This window comes from Hemitrygon akajei, chromosome 14 (genome assembly GCF_048418815.1).
Source record: "Hemitrygon akajei chromosome 14, sHemAka1.3, whole genome shotgun sequence".
NCBI classification, from domain to species: domain Eukaryota; kingdom Metazoa; phylum Chordata; class Chondrichthyes; order Myliobatiformes; family Dasyatidae; genus Hemitrygon; species Hemitrygon akajei.
This window is the reverse complement of record NC_133137.1, coordinates 38446551-38464958: the sequence shown is the minus strand read 5'-3', so window position 1 is coordinate 38464958 and position 18408 is coordinate 38446551. Positions and strand designations below refer to the sequence as shown.

General features: G+C 41.0%; 1 protein-coding gene across 1 annotated transcript in view; it reads right to left on the bottom strand.

Annotated features, from left to right (window-relative positions):
* The window catches only part of acacb (acetyl-CoA carboxylase beta), a 172863-nt gene that overhangs the window by 117368 nt on the left and 37087 nt on the right, over positions 1 to 18408 (bottom strand). Inside the window, exons 8-12 of the mRNA XM_073065876.1 lie at positions 17191 to 17301; positions 12634 to 12843; positions 10251 to 10421; positions 5573 to 5734; positions 3602 to 3765 (exon numbers count right to left, since the gene is read on the bottom strand). Of these exons, the coding sequence (XP_072921977.1) occupies positions 3602 to 3765; positions 5573 to 5734; positions 10251 to 10421; positions 12634 to 12843; positions 17191 to 17301 (818 nt within the window). The remainder of the gene's footprint in view (positions 1 to 3601; positions 3766 to 5572; positions 5735 to 10250; positions 10422 to 12633; positions 12844 to 17190; positions 17302 to 18408) is intronic.

The following is an 18408-nucleotide window of genomic DNA, read 5'->3' as shown; positions in this document are numbered from 1 at the left end:
AAACCTAGCAATTATAGGCCTGTCAGTTTGATGTCAATGGTGGGTAAATTAATGGAAAGTATTCTTAGAGATGGTATATATAATTAGCTGGTTAGACAGGGTCTGATTAGGAACAGTCAGCATGGATTTGTGCGTGGAAGGTCACGTTTGACAAATTTTATTGAATTTTATGAAGACGTTACGAGGAAAGTTGACGAGGGTAAAGCAGTGGATGTTGTCTATATGGACTTCAGTGAGGTCTTTGACAAGGTTCCACACGGCAGGTTAGTTAGGAAGGTTCAATTGTTAGGTATTAATATTGAAGTAGTAAATTGGATTCAACAGTGGCTGGATGGGAGATGCCAGAGAGTAGTGGTGGATAACTGTTCGTCACTTTGGAGGCCGGTGACTAGTGGTGTGCCTCAGGGATCTGTACTGGGTCCAATGTTGTTTGTCATTTACATTAACGATCTGGATGATGGGGTGGTAAATTGGATTAGTAAGTATGCAGATGATACTAAGGTAGGTGGTGTTGTGGGTAATGAAGTAGGTTTTCAAAGCTTGCAGAGAGATTTAGGCCAGTTAGAAGAATGGGCTGAACAATGGCAGATGGAGTTTAATGCTGATAAGTGTGAGGTGCTACATTTTGGTAGGAATAATCAGAATAGGACATACATGGTAAATGGTAGGACATTGAAGAATGCAGTAGAACAGAGTGATCTAGGAATAATTGTGCATAGTTCCCTGAAGGTGGAATCTCATGTGGATAGGGTGGTGAAGAAAGCTTTTGGTATGCTGGCCTTTATAAATCAGAGCATTGAATAAGGAGTTGGGATGTAATGTTAAAATTGTACAAGGCATTGGTAAGGCCAAATTTTGAGTATTGTGTACAGTTCTGGTCACCAAATTATAGGAAAGATATCAACAAAATAGAGAGAGTACAGAGAAGATTTACTAGAATGTTACCTGGGTTTCAGCACCTAAGTTACAGAGAAAGGTTGAACAAGTTAGGTCTTTATTCTTTGGAGTGTAGAAGGTTGAGGGGGGATTTGATAGAGGTATTTAAAATTATGAGGGGGATAGATAGAGTTGATGTGGATAGGCTTTTTCCATTGAGAGTAGGAGAGATTCAAACAAGAGGACATGAGTTGAGAGTTAGGGGGCAAAAGTTTAAGGGTAATACGAGGGGTATTTCCGTACTCAGAGAGTGGTAGCTGTGTGGAATGAGCTTCCAGTAGAAGTGGTAGAGGCAGGTTCAGTATTGTCATTTAAAGTAAAATTGGATAGGTATATGGACAGGAACGGAATGGAGGTTTATGGGCTGAGTGCGGGCCAGTGGGACTAGATGAGAGTAAGCGTTCGGCAAGGACTAGAAAGGCCAAGATGGCCTGTTTCCGTGGTGTAATTGTTATATGGTTATATGGTTATCTTGTATTTCCATACAATGCTACATGAGGCTGTTACAAATCTATTGTCAGAGAAGTACTTACATAAATAGGTAAACCAGCTTCATACGAGCAAGGACAGAAAACAGGGCAAAGTGAGTATACTTATTTATTCAGTAAGTTATGGGTCAAAGTATTTGGTGAGTACATTTCTAACTCTTCTGGCTTCAGTCTCATTGTCGTCTGTTGTGAAATTGTTAAATTATGTGGGGGGTTGCATTCAGGAAAACAATGAAATGGTGCTCTGACAGTGTCTGACAGCGTTTTCAGATTTCTCCAGTTACCCCATCCACACTGATCTGCCCAAGTGGCGTTTTCAAAATTACACACCTTGGACAGCGCTTCTGAAAAGCTCTGGCTTCGGGGGATGAAAACACCGTTTTAGTGTGGACGAAGGGTAAAAACAAAGAGAAAAAGCTTCAGTTACGGATTTATCCGGTGTAGTGTGGACGTGGCCTAAGAAAGTGATGACTGCTTGTTAATCCTGCCTAGAGGAATGTAAACAGCAGGAAATGAAAGAGGACAACATGTAATTCTGTTGAAACAATGAGATGAAAAACACAACAGCTGCTGTAGAATTTGAGTTAATGTTCTACAAGTGCCTGGCAGATCAGGTAAAATTTGCATTGAAATAAAACAAAGTTACTGTTACAGTGGATCAGCTGGCATTAGAATGGACACTTCTGGCACAAATACGAAAGATTAAATGTCTGAAATAATTGAATTTAATCATAATCCCAAAGGCTACAGCACGCTAGAGAGAAGGTGAGTTGGGCTATAGTAGAACAGATTATATTGGGCTCTATTGGAACGATGGTTTAGGTTAGGCTTTAGGAAAATAGTAAAAAAAGTATCCCCAGCAGCTGTGTAACAGAGGACTCTCTGATCTCCGGGCTGTTCCCGGGGACACACACCGAGACCAACATCCGGTGCTGCTGGCAGATCAACTCGGTCAAAGATGCTCTTTGGTCGGCCCGAAACTTGATGGTCTACCAGCACATGGAGATGTCTGTGGGGGAATGCTGCCGACTGGCACATTCTCGGCTGCAGGAGTACGTGCTGAGGGACGCACTCAAACTTGGTACAGCCACTGCAAGGGCCCGGTGGGGAAGGACCACAGTCTAGGGTTCTTCTCCCACAGGAGTTGAGGGGTAGGGGGGTGGGGTGTACACCCCTCAATAAGGCAATGTAAATATGGAATAACAGAGTGCTAAGTGGGTGGCGAAAAGTGTGAAAGTGTGAAGACCGTAATGGAAACATTTGTAAAGGATTGAAAGTCATTGAATGGTTTATTGTATATAATTTATTTTTGAATAAGTTTTTAAAAAAAGTAAGGGAAGCCAAAGTGGGAGATGCAACAGCTATACATTCACATCTTCCCTTCCCTCCACCAGTGATTCAAACAGTCCTTCCAGGAGAAGCAGCAATGCACTTGTGCTTTTGCAATTCACAGTATGACATTTGGTACTCCCTTTTATTGAAGAAAACAAACTCAGATTGGTTGACTGCTTTTAACAACATCTTGTTCAGTTTGCACCTTGTTCAGAGTTCCCATTTGCCTTTCGCTTCAAATCCAACTCCCATTCTGAATTTCTACCCTTGGGTTCCTACAATATTCCAACAAGATCCAAAGTAAACTCAGAGGGAAAAATAAACCTCATTCTCGAGCAGCCGTCAGGACTCAGTATTAAATTCAACAATTTCAGATAACCCCCCTTTCCAATTAGTGTCAGAACTGGTCACTTCTGATGCCAGGTGAAATGCCTGCAAACATTAACACATTTTTTACATGATCTTCTGGGTACCCCCAGCATTCTCTTACACCAGGTTTCTTTCTATCTCTACTTGATCTTATTCACCTGCTACTCGTGCATCTAAGTTTGGAATGCTTGTATATACAAACAAAGAAAAAGGTGAGGGGGGTAAAACTTTACCTCACTTGCAAAATAAACACTGGACAAATAAAATAGTCAAATGCTGTATCATATAAATAGCTTGATGGACCAAATTCAACCAATCTCCTCCCTCAGACACTTTAGTCTATTAATTGACATATACAGAAGTTCAAGTAATGATGAGAACAACTCTCCTCTTCAATATGAGTCTATACAGGGTTTAAATGGGAAACATCTTTGTACATGCTTTTGATGTAATTGGGCAACACAATTGCTACTCACGAGATAGCTTCCTCACGGTTTTCTCCCCAGGAGAAACAATGGCCAAACTGGGAATCAGCAAATTCATGCAGTCCTCCAGCTGCTGCCACACTGAAGTATCCCCAGACATTTTTGTTGCTACGGAAGTTTAACTCCTGGACTGTTCCTGAGCTAGGCTTAAATCCCTGGATCAGAGAGAGAAGAAAAAAGAAAAGAAGGTTACATAGTGCGGCGCTTTTGGGGATTGATCATTTACCAGTCAGTAGAATATGAACATTTCATCTAAACATCCAATTTATTGATCCATTTTTAATGAGAGCTGTCAATGACAAAAACCTCTCACTCATTGTCAGTAAGTCCAAGGAACAGACTGTAGACTTCAGGAGAGGGGAATTAGAGGTCCATGAGCCAGTCTTCATTGGAGGATCAGAGGTGGAGAGGGTTAAATTCCTCGGTGTTATTACTTCAGAGGTCCCGTTCTGGAGCTGGCACATTAATGCAATTAAGCACAGCAGCACCTCTGCTTCCTTAGGAGTCTGCAGAGATCTGCCATGACGTCAAAAGCTTTAACAAACTTCGATAGATGTCTAGTGGAGTATAAATTGACCGGTTGCATCATGGCATAGTATAGAAACACCAAGACCTTTGAATGGAAAATCCTACAAAAGGTAGTGGATTTGGTTCAGTACATCATGGGTAAAGCCCTCCCAACAACTGTGCACATCTATATGACATGCTGTCGTAGGAAAGTAGCCTCCATCATCAGAGATCCCCACCACCCAGGACATGCTCTCTTCTCACTGCTGCCATCAGGTAGAAGGTACAACAGCCTCAGGTCTCACACTACCATAAGACCATAAGACAAAGGAGCAGAAGTTGACCATTCATCCTATCGAGTCTGCTCCGCAGGTTCATGAACAGTTACTATTAATCAACCATCAGGCTCTTGAACAAGGGGATAACTACACTCACTTGTCCTATTCATTGATGTTCCCACAACCAATTATCTCACTTTGAGGACTCTTTATCTTGTTATTTCAAGCTCTCGCTATTTATTTATATTTGTATTTATTTGTATTTCCACAGTTTGTCATCTTCTGCACCCTGGGTGATCATTCGTTGATCTTGTTATAGGTACTATTCTATAGATTTGCTGAGTATGCTCACAGGAAAATGAATTTCAGGGTTGTACGTGGTGACATACATGTACTCCAATCATAAAATTTACTTTGAACCTTAAACTAAAGCAACACACACAAAATACTGGAGGTCAGGCAGCATCTATTGAAAAGAATAAACAGTCAATATTTTGGGCCGAAGCCCTTCTAAACGCAGCTGACAGATTTTCACTCAAGAGGCAAATACTAATCCACAGTATTGTCACAAAAAAGTCTAAAAAATGTAGCAGCAAATCTTGGCCTAATTGGTCATCTTTCATCTGTACTTTAATACTAGTTTACTGCCTTACTGATACTGATACAGTTGCTCCAAGTTACTTTTCAATCTAAGTAAATCATTGTTTTGGCACAATTATACCTTGTGGTAGAACATATTTCAGCTAATGGCCTACAGGAGGCTGTCTAACTTACAAAGGGATGGATATTGGCTGGTGCACAAGAGGCTGGGGTAAAGTATCAATAAATGTAAACTTACAGCAAACTCCTTCAGTTTACTGATTTATCATTTTCACCTCATAAGTAAGGAGAACAGATCAATCTTAATAACCACATTGGTGAAAGGGAAGCCAGTAAAAACAGATCTGTATTTTCATACATATCAGTGAAGAAAGTCCATTTCCCCCAACTTTAAACATGTGAGAAAGCAATATATATGTAATTTGTATCTTAAATAACACTTTTAGGTTTCCTTTTTTTTAGTGACATATCAGATTTATGAAAAAAGATAGAATGCATGTACGTAAAGTGTTCAAAAAGTTACAGTTGCATTATAAAAATTACATCTGGAGTTAAAAGAGTTTTTATTAAGTTGTACCTCATCAGGGTTTTCACTTGTGATCCTGGCAGCAATAACGTGACCTCTGGGCCTTGGAATATTTACTGGCTCTGTGAAGTTGATTGGTGAGTCAGCCCAAGGAGATTCTCCATACAGAACTCTGATATCCTTAATCCGGTGCAAGGGGATCCCCATAGCAACCTCAACAGCAACACAAAAAGAATATGCAAATCAAAGTTACACCAAACCTCAGGCATTTTAATTACATTTGTTTTAACTCTTCAAACCTGAATGCAGCAATTTAGATCTGAGTAAGGTTAAAAAAATAGAACTTAACCACTTTATTCACATCAAATTTATTCCAAACCAATTTTGTAACCATTGCTTTCTTCATTTGAAATGAAATGAATTTAAACAATCACAACATATTTCTTTATCAGGCCTAGTATAAAACTGCTAACATTTTAATACATTGAAGAAAGCTGACATAAAAACAGAAAATAACTGAAATGTGAGGTTACATCAATGGATTAAGAACTAGTAAATGTTACAGATTAATGATATCTCAGCAAAATTAATAAAAGTTCAAGATCAAGCCTGTTTGAAGATGGAGCATGAGAGGATGTGTAAGGAGAATGGTTTTAAATGAATGACACAAGGAAAGCTGGTGCGAGTGAGGATGGTAAGGACTTGTTAAACATAACTGGTCTGTCTGTGTTGTACTGTGAACAAAGTCACCAGGGAAAAGTACTGGGTAGACATGAAGTAGTCTCTTTATTGAACAAAATGAGACTCAGCAGGCTTCATATTGAGACTCTTTTGGAGGAAGAGGCCTGTTCAACCCACAAGGACATGACATTTTATATGCTAAAGATCAAAGGACATTCCTATATTTACAATGTATCCACCTGCTCTCTTTAACCACACATATCTCTCACCCCTCCCCCCACTTCACACCCACACTCATATACGATGTTGATCAACGTTGTCTGCTCAAACATAGAAAACCTACGGCACAATACAGGCCCTTTGGCCCACAAAGTTGTACCGAACATGTCCCTACCTTAGAAATTACTAGGGTTACCTATAGCCCTCTATTTTTCAAAGTTCCCTGTACCTATCCAAAAGTTTCTTAAAAGACCCTATCGTATCCTCCTCCACCACTATTGCCAGCAGCCCAATCCATGCACTCACCACTCTCTGCATAAAAAACTTACCCCTGACATCTCCTCTGTACCTACTCCCAAGTGAGTGGGTGGAGTATTTGCTCACAGGGTGTGTGTGAAGCGTCTAGTGCAGTAGTGCTTGTAGTTAGTGCATGTTGCATGCTGTATGCCACATAGTGCTGTCTGCTTGCTACTCTCTGCTTACAGCTATTGCCGCTGGCTAGCCTCCTCAACAGAGGGTGAAAAGAGGAGCCGAGTGTGTAAACCTCCTCCTGCCAGTACGGAGCCTCTCCACCACCAAGACTCCTGCAGTGCCTCCTCGGGGCCACACACGGAAACTGGGTATCTTACGGTCCCAGGCTAAACTACAGGGGATCTTGGAGCAGTAGTGGGCCCCAGAGATGTGGCGTGCAGGCCCACCACTGTGTGGACACGCCCTGGCACCCATCAACCACTGTCCCAGCTATGGGTAAATAGCCCCACTGCATTGTGGTAAGTCTGTTGAGACAAGGCTAAGGGAGCGCACCCTGACAGAAAAGCAATACGCTGGAGGCACGCAATAGGCGGGCTTTAACAGACTAAGGACCTGGCGACCTCCTGCAGTCAAGATGTGGGACCGGTTGTCCTGGGTTCACCCTTGCCACCGGGATTTGCCTCAGTGCTACTGGAGATGGTGCACCCCCTGTGGCACTTCAATATCTTCCTTGCACAGGTCTCCACCTCTGACCACGGTGAACAACATCTGGACCTTACGTGGTTGAAGTCTGACGGCAATGGGGTGTCTGGTGTTACATATCCGTGGGTATCTTGTACCTGAAACATGATCATGATGTAATTGAGGCTATGCTGGGCATGAGGTAATAAAAAAAATGGTCTTATGATGGTGGAGTGACGTCATTTTCCCGTCAGTGAGAGGTCATATGATAGAGCAAATTCAATCAGGCTCGTAAGGCACGACTGCCCTTCAATCAATTGTTGTTTTTACAGCTGTAGGATCGCATTGACCAGAAGTGTATTTTAAATTTATTGTAAATAGTTATATAAATAGTGAAAAGAGAGCAAAAAAGAAATAAAAAGTGAGGTAGTGTACATAGATTCATTGTCCATTCAGAAATCTGAGGGGCAGAGGGGAAGAAAGTGTTCCTACAACATTGTGAGTGTGTTTTCAGGCTCCTGTACCTCCTCCTTGATGGTAGCAATGAGAAGACAGCATGTCCTGTGTGACAGGGGTCCTTAATGATGGATGATGCTTTTTTGAAGCATCACCTTTTGGAGATGTTCTTGATGCTGGGGAGACTAGTGCCCATAATGGATCTGGCTGAGTTAGCAACTTTCTGTAAATCATTTTGATCCTGCGCAGTAGAGTCATGGTACATCTGTAGAAATTTCTGAGAGTCTTTGGTAACATACCAAGTCTTCTCAAACTCCTAATGAAATATAGCCACAGTTGTGCCTTCTTTGTAATTCCATCAATATATTGGGCCCAGAATAGATCTTCAGAGATGTTGACACCTAGAAACTTGAAAATGCTCAACCTTTTCAGTAGCTGATCTCTCAATGAGGACTGGTGTGCGCTCCCTCAACTTTGCCTTCTACGTTGAATTATTGTGACAACCACTCAACCAGCTGACCTATCTCACTCCTATATGTCTCCTTGTCACCATTTGAAATTCTACTAAGTATAGTTGTGTCATTGGAAAATTTATAGATGGTGTTTGAGCTGTACCTAGCCACGCAGTCATGGGCGTAGAGAGAGTAGAGCAGTGGGATAAGCACACATCCTTGAGGCACGCCAATATTGATTGTTAACAAGGGGAAGGTGTTATTTCTGATATACATTGTCTGTGGTCTTCCAATGAGGAAGTCAAGGATCCAATTGCAGAGAGAGATTCTGGATTCTGGACTCTGGATTGGGGATTACCAAACGTTATGTGGTTTTTCTTGTGTGGTCTGTTTTGTGCTTTTTCATGATATCATTCATTGATATCATGTCTCATTTTTTAACTACATTGCATTTGTGGTTTATAAATGACAATGAACTGAATCTGAATCTGGAATCTGAGATACAGAGGCCCAAGTTGATTAGTATTGAGGGTATGATGATGTTGAATGCTGAACGGTAATCAATAAGTAACAACTTGACGTAGGTATTACTATTCTCCAGGTAATCCAAGGCCAAGTGGAGAGCCAGTGAGATTGCATCTGCCGTAGACCTATTGTACAATTGACAAACTGCAGTGGGTCCAGGTTCTTGCTTAGGCAGGAGTTGATTCTGGACATAACCAATCTCTCATAGCACTTCATCACAGCAGATGTGAGTGTATCTGGTTGATAGTCCTCCCCATTCCAGGTGATGATGTAATCAGTTAGAATTCTCTTCATGGTACACCCTGCTCACCCTGCTCTTCGTGGGTACTGGTATGAGTTGCTCTTTTAAACCAGGTGGGAGCCTCCGACTGCAGCAGTGAGAGATTGAAGATGTCCTTGAACATTTCCGCTAGTTGTTCTGATATCAGCCTCTAACACATAGAGCACAGAGTCTCTTACTCTAAGCCACAGAGTCACAGAGCAGAAAAAGAGAGATAAAAGCAGTGCCCAATAGAACCTGAGAGAAACTGAATTAACATTATAAGTTGCTGATCTTTCATCTGAACTGACTGGTTTTCAAACTGGAATGGCTGGTTATCTGAAATGTTCCATGTAATGTTAAATACTAAGGGCTATAATATGTTGAAAGATGAGCTACCATTTCTCAAGTTCCTGTAGGCTTTGCTGGAATAGCATAAGAGAACAAAGACAGGAAATTAAGAATGGAAGTGGGATGGAGGTTGACAATGACATTCATTCATGTCATGTTTTTAAGCACTTAGTCTCCAAAGATGATCCAGTTTTCAGCTGCTGAATTCCATCAGCTGTCAACGTGTGGTGTGAGAAAATGGGAAACAGAGAAGGAAAATGTTACACCAGAACAAGAGATTGTTCTCCATGGCTGGCACATTGGAGAAGGCAAAAAAGAGTGTACTTTGTTTTTCTCTCTCTACTTGCTTGCATTACAACAGACCTGACTGACACCAAGTACAAAGTGAGTTATGTAGAACAAAAGCATTGTATTGCTCACCATATATATTCTTTCTGGGTTTTTTTACATTTTTGAAGTACATAGCTATAGACCAGTGATTCATTAAACTGGTGTTCAGAAAATGGAACAATTTGGATTCCACAAGGTCTTTTCCAATGCTTGTAACCAAATGTAAACAGTCCAAATCCCTCAACAGATGCTGCCTTACCTGCAGGATTCCTTCAGCAAATTCTTTCTGATTTTTGCCTCATTTTCCACCATTGGTGGTCTCTTGTATCTAAGTTAGTTCTAATCTATCTGGACCCATCTCTTTCCAACTGAATGAAGTGAGCTCTGTGCCCATTGAATGCTGCTCTTACATCATCTGCTCGAGCTAGGCTTACTTTAAGGATGAGTTGTTAATGAAGACAGTTAACAAATGTGTTGTAAAGAGCAAGACAAAAGTTGCATTTTAATTTGCTCCAGATTTTACCTGTAACTGGGCAGCGGGCAAATTGACATCTGCTATCATCTCAGTACAAGGATGCTCCACTTGCAGCCGAGGGTTCAGTTCCAGGAAATAGAAAGTGCCATCTGGACTGTAGAGGTATTCCACAGTTCCTGCGCTGACATATGCAACCATTTTGGCAATTTGAACAGCATACTGGAAAGCAATGATGTCAGAAAAATATCAGCTTTAATTTAGTGATCTAGGTAAATCATTAGATATTTCTTGGAATCACGGAAAGTTGCAGTGAACTAGAAGGCCATTCAGTTCCTTTTATCTGTCAAGTTTTGGAGGAACTATTTAGATAATCCCTTTCCCCTACAATTTCCCCATCACACTGCATACTTTACTTTTTTAAAAGTACCTTCTCCTCTATGAATACACTCTGTTATTCACTTACTGTTTTATCTGATAATCTTTGGTTCTGATATGGGCATGCTGATGAAAGGTCTCAACTGGAAACGTCAACTGCCAAATTCCCTCCACAGAGGCTGCCTAACCTGCTGAATTTCTCCAGCAACTTGTTTTTTGTCTCACATTCCAGCATCTGTGGTCTCTTGTGTTTTCATTCAGCTCTAATCTATCTGGAACCCCTTCCTTTCCAACCCTGTGAAACTAAGTCTCTGCCCATTGAATATTTCAATACTTCTCTGGGGCATCTGTTGAAAGTCTTACTATGAGGATGAGATATTAATGAGGGTGTTGTAAAGAGCAAGGCAGAATGTGCAAATGAGAAAAAGGGAATAAATGAGCCAGTATCACAGACAGATAACTCAGAGAAGAAATTACTCCTTGTTATTCCTTTGTCCATTCATCCCTCCCACTGATCTCTCTCCTAGCGGTTATCCCGACAAGTGGAAGAAGTACACCTGTCTGCAAACCTCCTTCCTCATCTCCATTCAGGGACCCAAGCAACCCTTCCAGGTGAGGCAACACTTCACCTGCCAATCTGCTGTGCTTGCCTTCTGTATCCGGTGCTCCCGATGTTTCTCCTGTACATTGGTGAGACCCATCCTAGATTGGAGATTGCTCTGTCAAGCACCTCTGATCCAACTGCAAAACGCTGGATTTCCTGGTGGCCAACCATTTTAATTCCTATTCCAACACATCGGTCCATGGCCTCCTCTTCTGCTATGATGAGGCCACTCTCAGGTTGGAGGAGAAGCACCTCATATTCTGTCTAGGTAGCCTCCAACCTGGTGCATGGACATCAATTTGTCCAACCTGGTAATTATCCCCCTCCCCCTTCCCTCTTCTTCAACTCCCCACTCTGTCCTCTTGCCTCTTACCCCCACCCGCCTATCACCTCCCCCTGGGCTCCTTCCTCCTTCCTTTTCTCCCATGGTCCACTCTCCTCTCCTATCTGACTCTTTCTTCTCCAGTTCTTTACCTTTTCCACCTATCACCTCCCAGCTTCTTCCTTCATCTCCCCACCCCCACCCATCTGACTTCACCTATTTCCTTCTGACTTGTCCTCCTTCCCCTCCTCCCGTCTTCTTATTCTGGCATCTTACTACCTCCCTTCCTGATGAACGGACTTGGCCCAAAACATTGACTGTTTATTCCTTTCCATAGAAGCTGCCTGACCTGCTGACCTCCATCCAGTCTTTTGTGTGTGTTGATCAGCAGAATCTTGTGTCTACAACATTAAATGACACTTTCTGTTTCTTCAGCTGTTCTGATGAAGGGTCTTAGACTTGAAATGTTTCTCTTCCAACAGATGCTGCCTGACCTGCTGAGCGTTTTCAGTTTTTCCTGCTTTTGTTTCAGATTTCCAGCACCTGCAGTTTTTGATTTTCATTTCCATATGGCATCTCACTCCTTTAAATTTTAATGCTTAGAAATTTTCTAATTATTTTCAATTATATCTGCGATGTTACAGATCACTTTTCATTGTATTCACTCTATGTATTTGATTTGGCATTGTTGATTGCTAATCTATTCCAATTTACACTTCAATGATTTAGACCGAATGTCTCATTAAGAATTCTTTAATCTGATTGGTTCAAGTCATAAACAGCTGATTGCTCATTTTAAAAGTGTCCTAGATCCCTTGCTCAAATCTGACCAATTGACCAAGTCTGTAGTTCAAACACCCAATAGAAAACATGTAGCCAATTGCAGAAAGAAAGACCAGCACTGATTATTTGCTGCTAACTACAAAAGTTTGGACAATGTTCAAAAACATGAACTTACAAGAGGATTCATGGACCAAGGATGTTACTGTGTTCTCAAATTTACTGAGAAGTGATGTTACGAAGCCATTTACTCATTAACAATAACCTCTACAGACATCGCCGCAAAACTTACTGTTGTAAAATAATTGGAGTAGAGATAGCCCCAACTCCCTTCCTGAAATGCCATTCACCTTTTCCATGTGTTCAATCACTGACTGAGGTGCAATAGTTGCAGGGGCTTCCTCAATAATCTTCTGGTGTCGGCGTTGAATGGAACAGTCACGTCCAAACAGTGAGATGGCATTACCATACTGATCGGCCAGAATTTGTATTTCAAGGTGTCGTGCATGCTGGGCCATTCGCATGATGAAGATTGGTGAGCCAGGAACCTCAGTCTGAACCTGGAGAAGGAACATCATGGAATTATGCCAGTTTAAAGGCATTTAATTCTTGCTATAGTTTACTTCTGCACCATTACAAGAAGGTGTAGGGCACTAGTTCGAACCTCAGCTAAGGCAGCGTGTTGTGTCCTTGAGCAAGGCACTTAACCACACATTGCTCTGTGATGACACAGGTGCCAAGCTGTATCGGTCCTTGCCCTTCCCTTGGACAACATCAGTGGTGGGGAGAGGGGAGACTTGCAGCTTGGGCAACTGCCGGTCTCCCATACAACCCTGCCCAGGCCTGCGCCCTGGAAACTTTCCAAGGGCGCAGGTCCATGGTCTCTTGAGACTAATGATTATTTAAGGTTAGAATACTGCACAACTCCTACAAAGAATAGTTCTGTAACTTAGTGTAATTAATCTTTACCTAGGTGCAATTATTTGAGTAAGGTACCCAAACCGTTCCAAACATTTTGTACCTAATTGAGGAAAGGAGAGAAAATTTGAAGAAAACCTTGTATATATAGGTAACAGGGAGCTGGTGATCCCAGGGGATCATGGGTTTGCGCATCCGGTGGACTGTGTCCTCTCCAGGGCAAGCCTGGGCAGGAAGATTTGAAGAACTGGCTGTTGCCCATGCAGCGGGTTCCACCTCACCATATCACTGATATAGTCCAAGGGAAGGACAAGTGCCAATACAGCTTGGCACCAGTGTCGTCACAGAGGTTGCCAGAGTGAAGTTATAAACTATATATATATATATATATATATATAGATTAATTATTAATATTCAGATCTGCATTAGGATGTAGCTAATCTGTTATCCTGTTGTCATCTCGATAGGTAACAAAATGTTTACTTGACTGCTGGTAGTTTACTCAAGATAACAATTCTAGATATATTAAAATGACTGAGACCATTGCTTTTTTTTGCTAATATTCACTTCTTTCCACTGGAAAGGGTGCCCATCGAGCCATTAATGAATAGTTTGCCAATATTTATGAACTTGGATCAGTTATTAACAAGCTGGAGTTGATTGATCCCAGAGCTTCTGTAGCTGGAAATTCAATGGTGCTCTCTCCGAATAGTATGGTACCTTTATTCAAGTTGACAGGAAAATTCTTTTATAATTGAATGCAAGAATCCTCCAAGCTGGGGGAGTCATTCTTGAGGCTGTGGAGCTAATGGTTCATCTAAAAGAGTGTAAAGGTAGTTGTGTGAACACTACCCCTGAGAATTTTGTTTTATAGTTGGAAAATGTGGTACAGCAAAGTAACAGCAGAATATACATTTATGGAGTGACTTCAGCAAAGAAAATGATCCCAAAGCAGATGAATGATAGCATACATTCACCCACCACCGTCAAAAATTGTATGTGAGTTGGAGAAATGGAATCTAGACTATGGCCAAAATCCAACGTAGATAACGTAAGAAAACATAACAGAATGGTAAATGGTGTAGAGTTCAAGGATTACAAGCAACCATCCCACAACAGACGAATGGAGCATTATCAGTGTAAACAAAGATTTGGAGGTTGCCACATAGGGAGGACGTGGTTAATATCCATGAAGGTCTTTGAGAATGCTGCAAAAAACATAAAGAGATTGATGACAATTTATTTGAAAGAGTAAATCTCTTTTTTTTATTGATTGACCACACAATTATGAATTGGGAAATGATTTGAGAATCCATCAATGGTAATTAAACTGTGATTAAAATAGATGTTACTACAAATTGAAACTGGATCTTCATGAAACAGTTCAGCAAAATAATATTGTTTTCATTTGTCATTGGAGAGTTGCCTGGTTTTACTGGCAGTCAAGGTCTCTGAGAACTAATACTGAAACAAGTAGACATCAGCCTCCTGGTTATTGTGAGATAAGAAAGAAAATGATTCCACTCTGAAGCATCTTGCTTGGCATCCAAGGCTCAACAGCAGACAGTAGAGCTAGTTATTGTATTAATAAAAGATAACTAGAAGTCTAGGTTAAGGCAGTGAAATGCTTATGTGATGAGACTAAGTCACAAAGCCCATGTGGGTAAGCTGTCAGCAGCAATCACTTCCAAGCTCTCCAACACCTGATTAGCTCAGAACCAGTACAGTTGAAGTGGGAAATGTAGGTGGTGGTATAACAAGTAATAGTCCAGCTACCGGTACTTTAGGATACAATGTTGGTACGACTTGGACTGAAATATCAATTTAACTCTGTTTATTTTTTAGAGAACAAAAGAAGCTGGGCACAAATGGGTCTAGGAAACAGGATTCGACTGCTTAGCAAATCACGGAAGACAAGAACCTGGAATCAGTGTGAGAAACTATGTCTAAAAGAGGAAGAACTAGGTTGAAGGATCAGATCACAAAGAGAAACCATAAGCCTGACAGGGATTGATCAGATTACGTTTTGACAAGTGGCGAGTCTAGAAGGAGAGGCACGGAAGTCGAAGCCCCAGGGTTATCTTATATGGAGCTTAGCGGTCCGATGTCTGCAAGACAGCGTGTCTGGACTAGGTACTGAAAGTTGGAGGTCCGATGCCTGGGAGTTTGAGAATCCAGGGACAGGGACGGGAGGCCTGGAGGTGGCTGGCCTGAGGTTGGATGCCTGCCTGACTATATGTGTAGGGAGGGAAAGGGGCTTATTTTGCCGTTTGTTCTCTTGTTTTGTTGTTCTTGTTGCTGCTTGTGTTGTTCTGCCGAACATTGTGGGCACCTGAAAGTGTGGCGACACTTCTGGGCTGCCCCCAGCACATCCTTGGTTGTGTTGGTTGTTAATGCAAACAATGCATTTCACTGTTTGGGTCGATGTACATGTGATAAATAAATCTGAATCTGAATTGTACAAGCTGTGAGTGCTTGTGCTTTTAGTAATTTAAAATTTGAATAAAATATACCTTTTTCCAGATGTGAGGAATGTGTCTCTAACATTAGTGCAAATTCGACATAACAATAGGTGGCAATCTAAAGACTCAAGAGCTGAGCAGATAGGTTCCAGGAAGGTTAAGACTGTATGGGATAATTGATGAAAAAAAAGACGTGGACTTAAAATGTGAGTGCTGGGAGAACAGGAATCAATGTATGGCATAATGGAACGTCTGACAAGGTTACAGGGTTTGACCAGCAGAGACAGAATAAACTGAAGTTTATAGAGATAATGGAATAAGAAAACAATCAGATAATAATTGAAATGACACTTGGAGGGACGTGGCAATGAAGATTCCAGAAACCAGTGAGCTGAGGTGTGGATGCATGGAGGTGACATTATAGATCTAGAAGCAAATGGACTTCATGGTGCAGCATGTTATATCAGAAGCAGAATGCCTCTGTATCAAACAAAACAATGAGAATGTAATGAGTCTAGCTCACCCAAAGGCATTTATTAGTGACAGGGGTAGTCTGTAGTGCATTTGCCTAGCATTATGATAAAGAAAAACAGTCATCCAAGATTAAGCACCAAATAAGCTGTCAGACAGTGGAGGAACTGAATGCTGGATATTTAAACACATAAGCAGAATCATTTTCCTTTACCTAGGAATGAAACAACTTTTTAACATGCTCGTCGAACCTGACACATAAAGAAAATGAATACCCAAGCCATGGAACAACACATTCAAGGAAAGGAAAGATAAATGAAATGCTAAAGTAAGCATGCAACTGGATAGGATGGTAAGAGCTAGAGTGGTGTTTGTGCTGGGCTCACAATAGTTTGATCAAGTAAATCTTTTAAAGGATGGAGGTTTCTTGTTGACAAGAAATTTGTCAGACTACTTCCCTTACCTGGCTAGAATCGAATGCAATGACAAAACAAGGCAGCAAGGCAAAAATCTTAAAGGTTGATTTGTATATGATAATATCTACACCATAATGAACTTTTCAAACTTAATTCCCTCTGCAAGATTAAAGAGAGATGTCAGTCAAATCATTAAATTCAAGAATGAAATTTATTTTTGAATTCCCAATTCCATGTATTCTATATATTCTCTTTTCATCATTACCATCAGAAAGGAGGTACAGAAGCCTGAAGGCACACTCTCAGCAATTCCCCTCTAGCATTTCATTCTGAATGGACATTGAACCCATGAACACTACCTCACTACTTTTTATTTGTTTTTGCACAACTTATTTTAATTGAACTATTTAATCTACATATATACTTACTGCAATTCAGTTTCTTCTTCTGTATTTATCATGTGTTGCATTGTACTGCTACCACAAAGTTAACAAATTTCACGAGATATGCTGGTGATATTAAGCATGGTTCTGATTCTGATTATTTTAGTTTTGTAAATAGTATACGGTTACATTTTCAAAACAGGAAACCTCAACCTTTACAGTAATTACAACACAGAAGCTCTACAATGTTGACTCACTTGTCGGAAGAGATTGGAAAAGTCATCCGCACTATCAACCTTACGGATACCTTTCCCTCCACCTCCTTCTGATGCTTTGATCATTACTGGATAGCCAATCTTTCCTGCAACCTAAACATAAACATCAGAAACATAGCATTAGTTTTACTAAAATTGCAGTTATTCCAAAAATATCTCGGAGTGAAATAAGCAGGACATTAATTCAAAGGACTAATAACTCAAATAGGTTCAATTTTCAAATTGTTATAGCAGTAGGAGAGAAGAAACTTCTCATTTTGGTTTTAAGTAGGAGATGCTTTATCTTGAATCTATGCATCCCAGTTCTACAGGAAGTATTTTCACTTGTTAAACTTCCTCATAATTTTAAATGTTTTAGCTAAGATTATCTTTTATCCCAAGTGGGTGATCTCTAAAGGAGATAATGTGCATTACGTATTTCATGTTTTAGCCATGCATTTTTAATGCCTGGGTGACAAGCTGAAGAGTCAGAGGAGGTGGAAGACACTTCTTCCCTCCGCTAACCTGCAGTTCACCCTTGGGCAGGTGTAGCACCTGCTTAGACCCCTGATCAAGGTCACATGAAGCCACGGGAGCAAGTTGTATGAGCAACTGATACTTATCACAAGTCCTGGTTATACAACACTGATACCAGGTAGACCATCTCTGAAGAGTATTGACAGTGGCTGGGGTTACCCGTCTGGTAAAGACACTGCCAGAAGAAGGCAATGGCAAACCACTTCTGCAAAAAATTTGCCACAAACAATCCTGGCCATGGGACCATGATTGGCTATGTCATGTAACGTGGTACATATGATGATTTTAATGCCTGAATTGTAAAATGCACATCTTTGTGAATGTTGGCAAACCAAATATTAGATCAGTCATAGACTTACTGTAAAACAGGGCCAACAGGCTCTCTGGACTATTGTTGTCCCTATTTTTAATTCTCTTCAAGTGTGTTTTGGTCATTTTTGTGCCAGACCATAAATGAACCCACTGTTAGGAGGTGAAAAGGGATTCATGGAGAAAACACCAGTCCTAAAGGACTGGCAGTTTCTTTCAGTACAGGGTCCAACAAAACTGAGGGCTAGAGTCATGCCAGCAGGACACAAGGAAAATTGAAACCTATCAACTGATCCAGTGTGGGAAATGACAGGAAGTTTTACACCAGGTAACTTGTCATCAGAATCCCTGGCAAAGTTGACAGGAAAAGTTGAC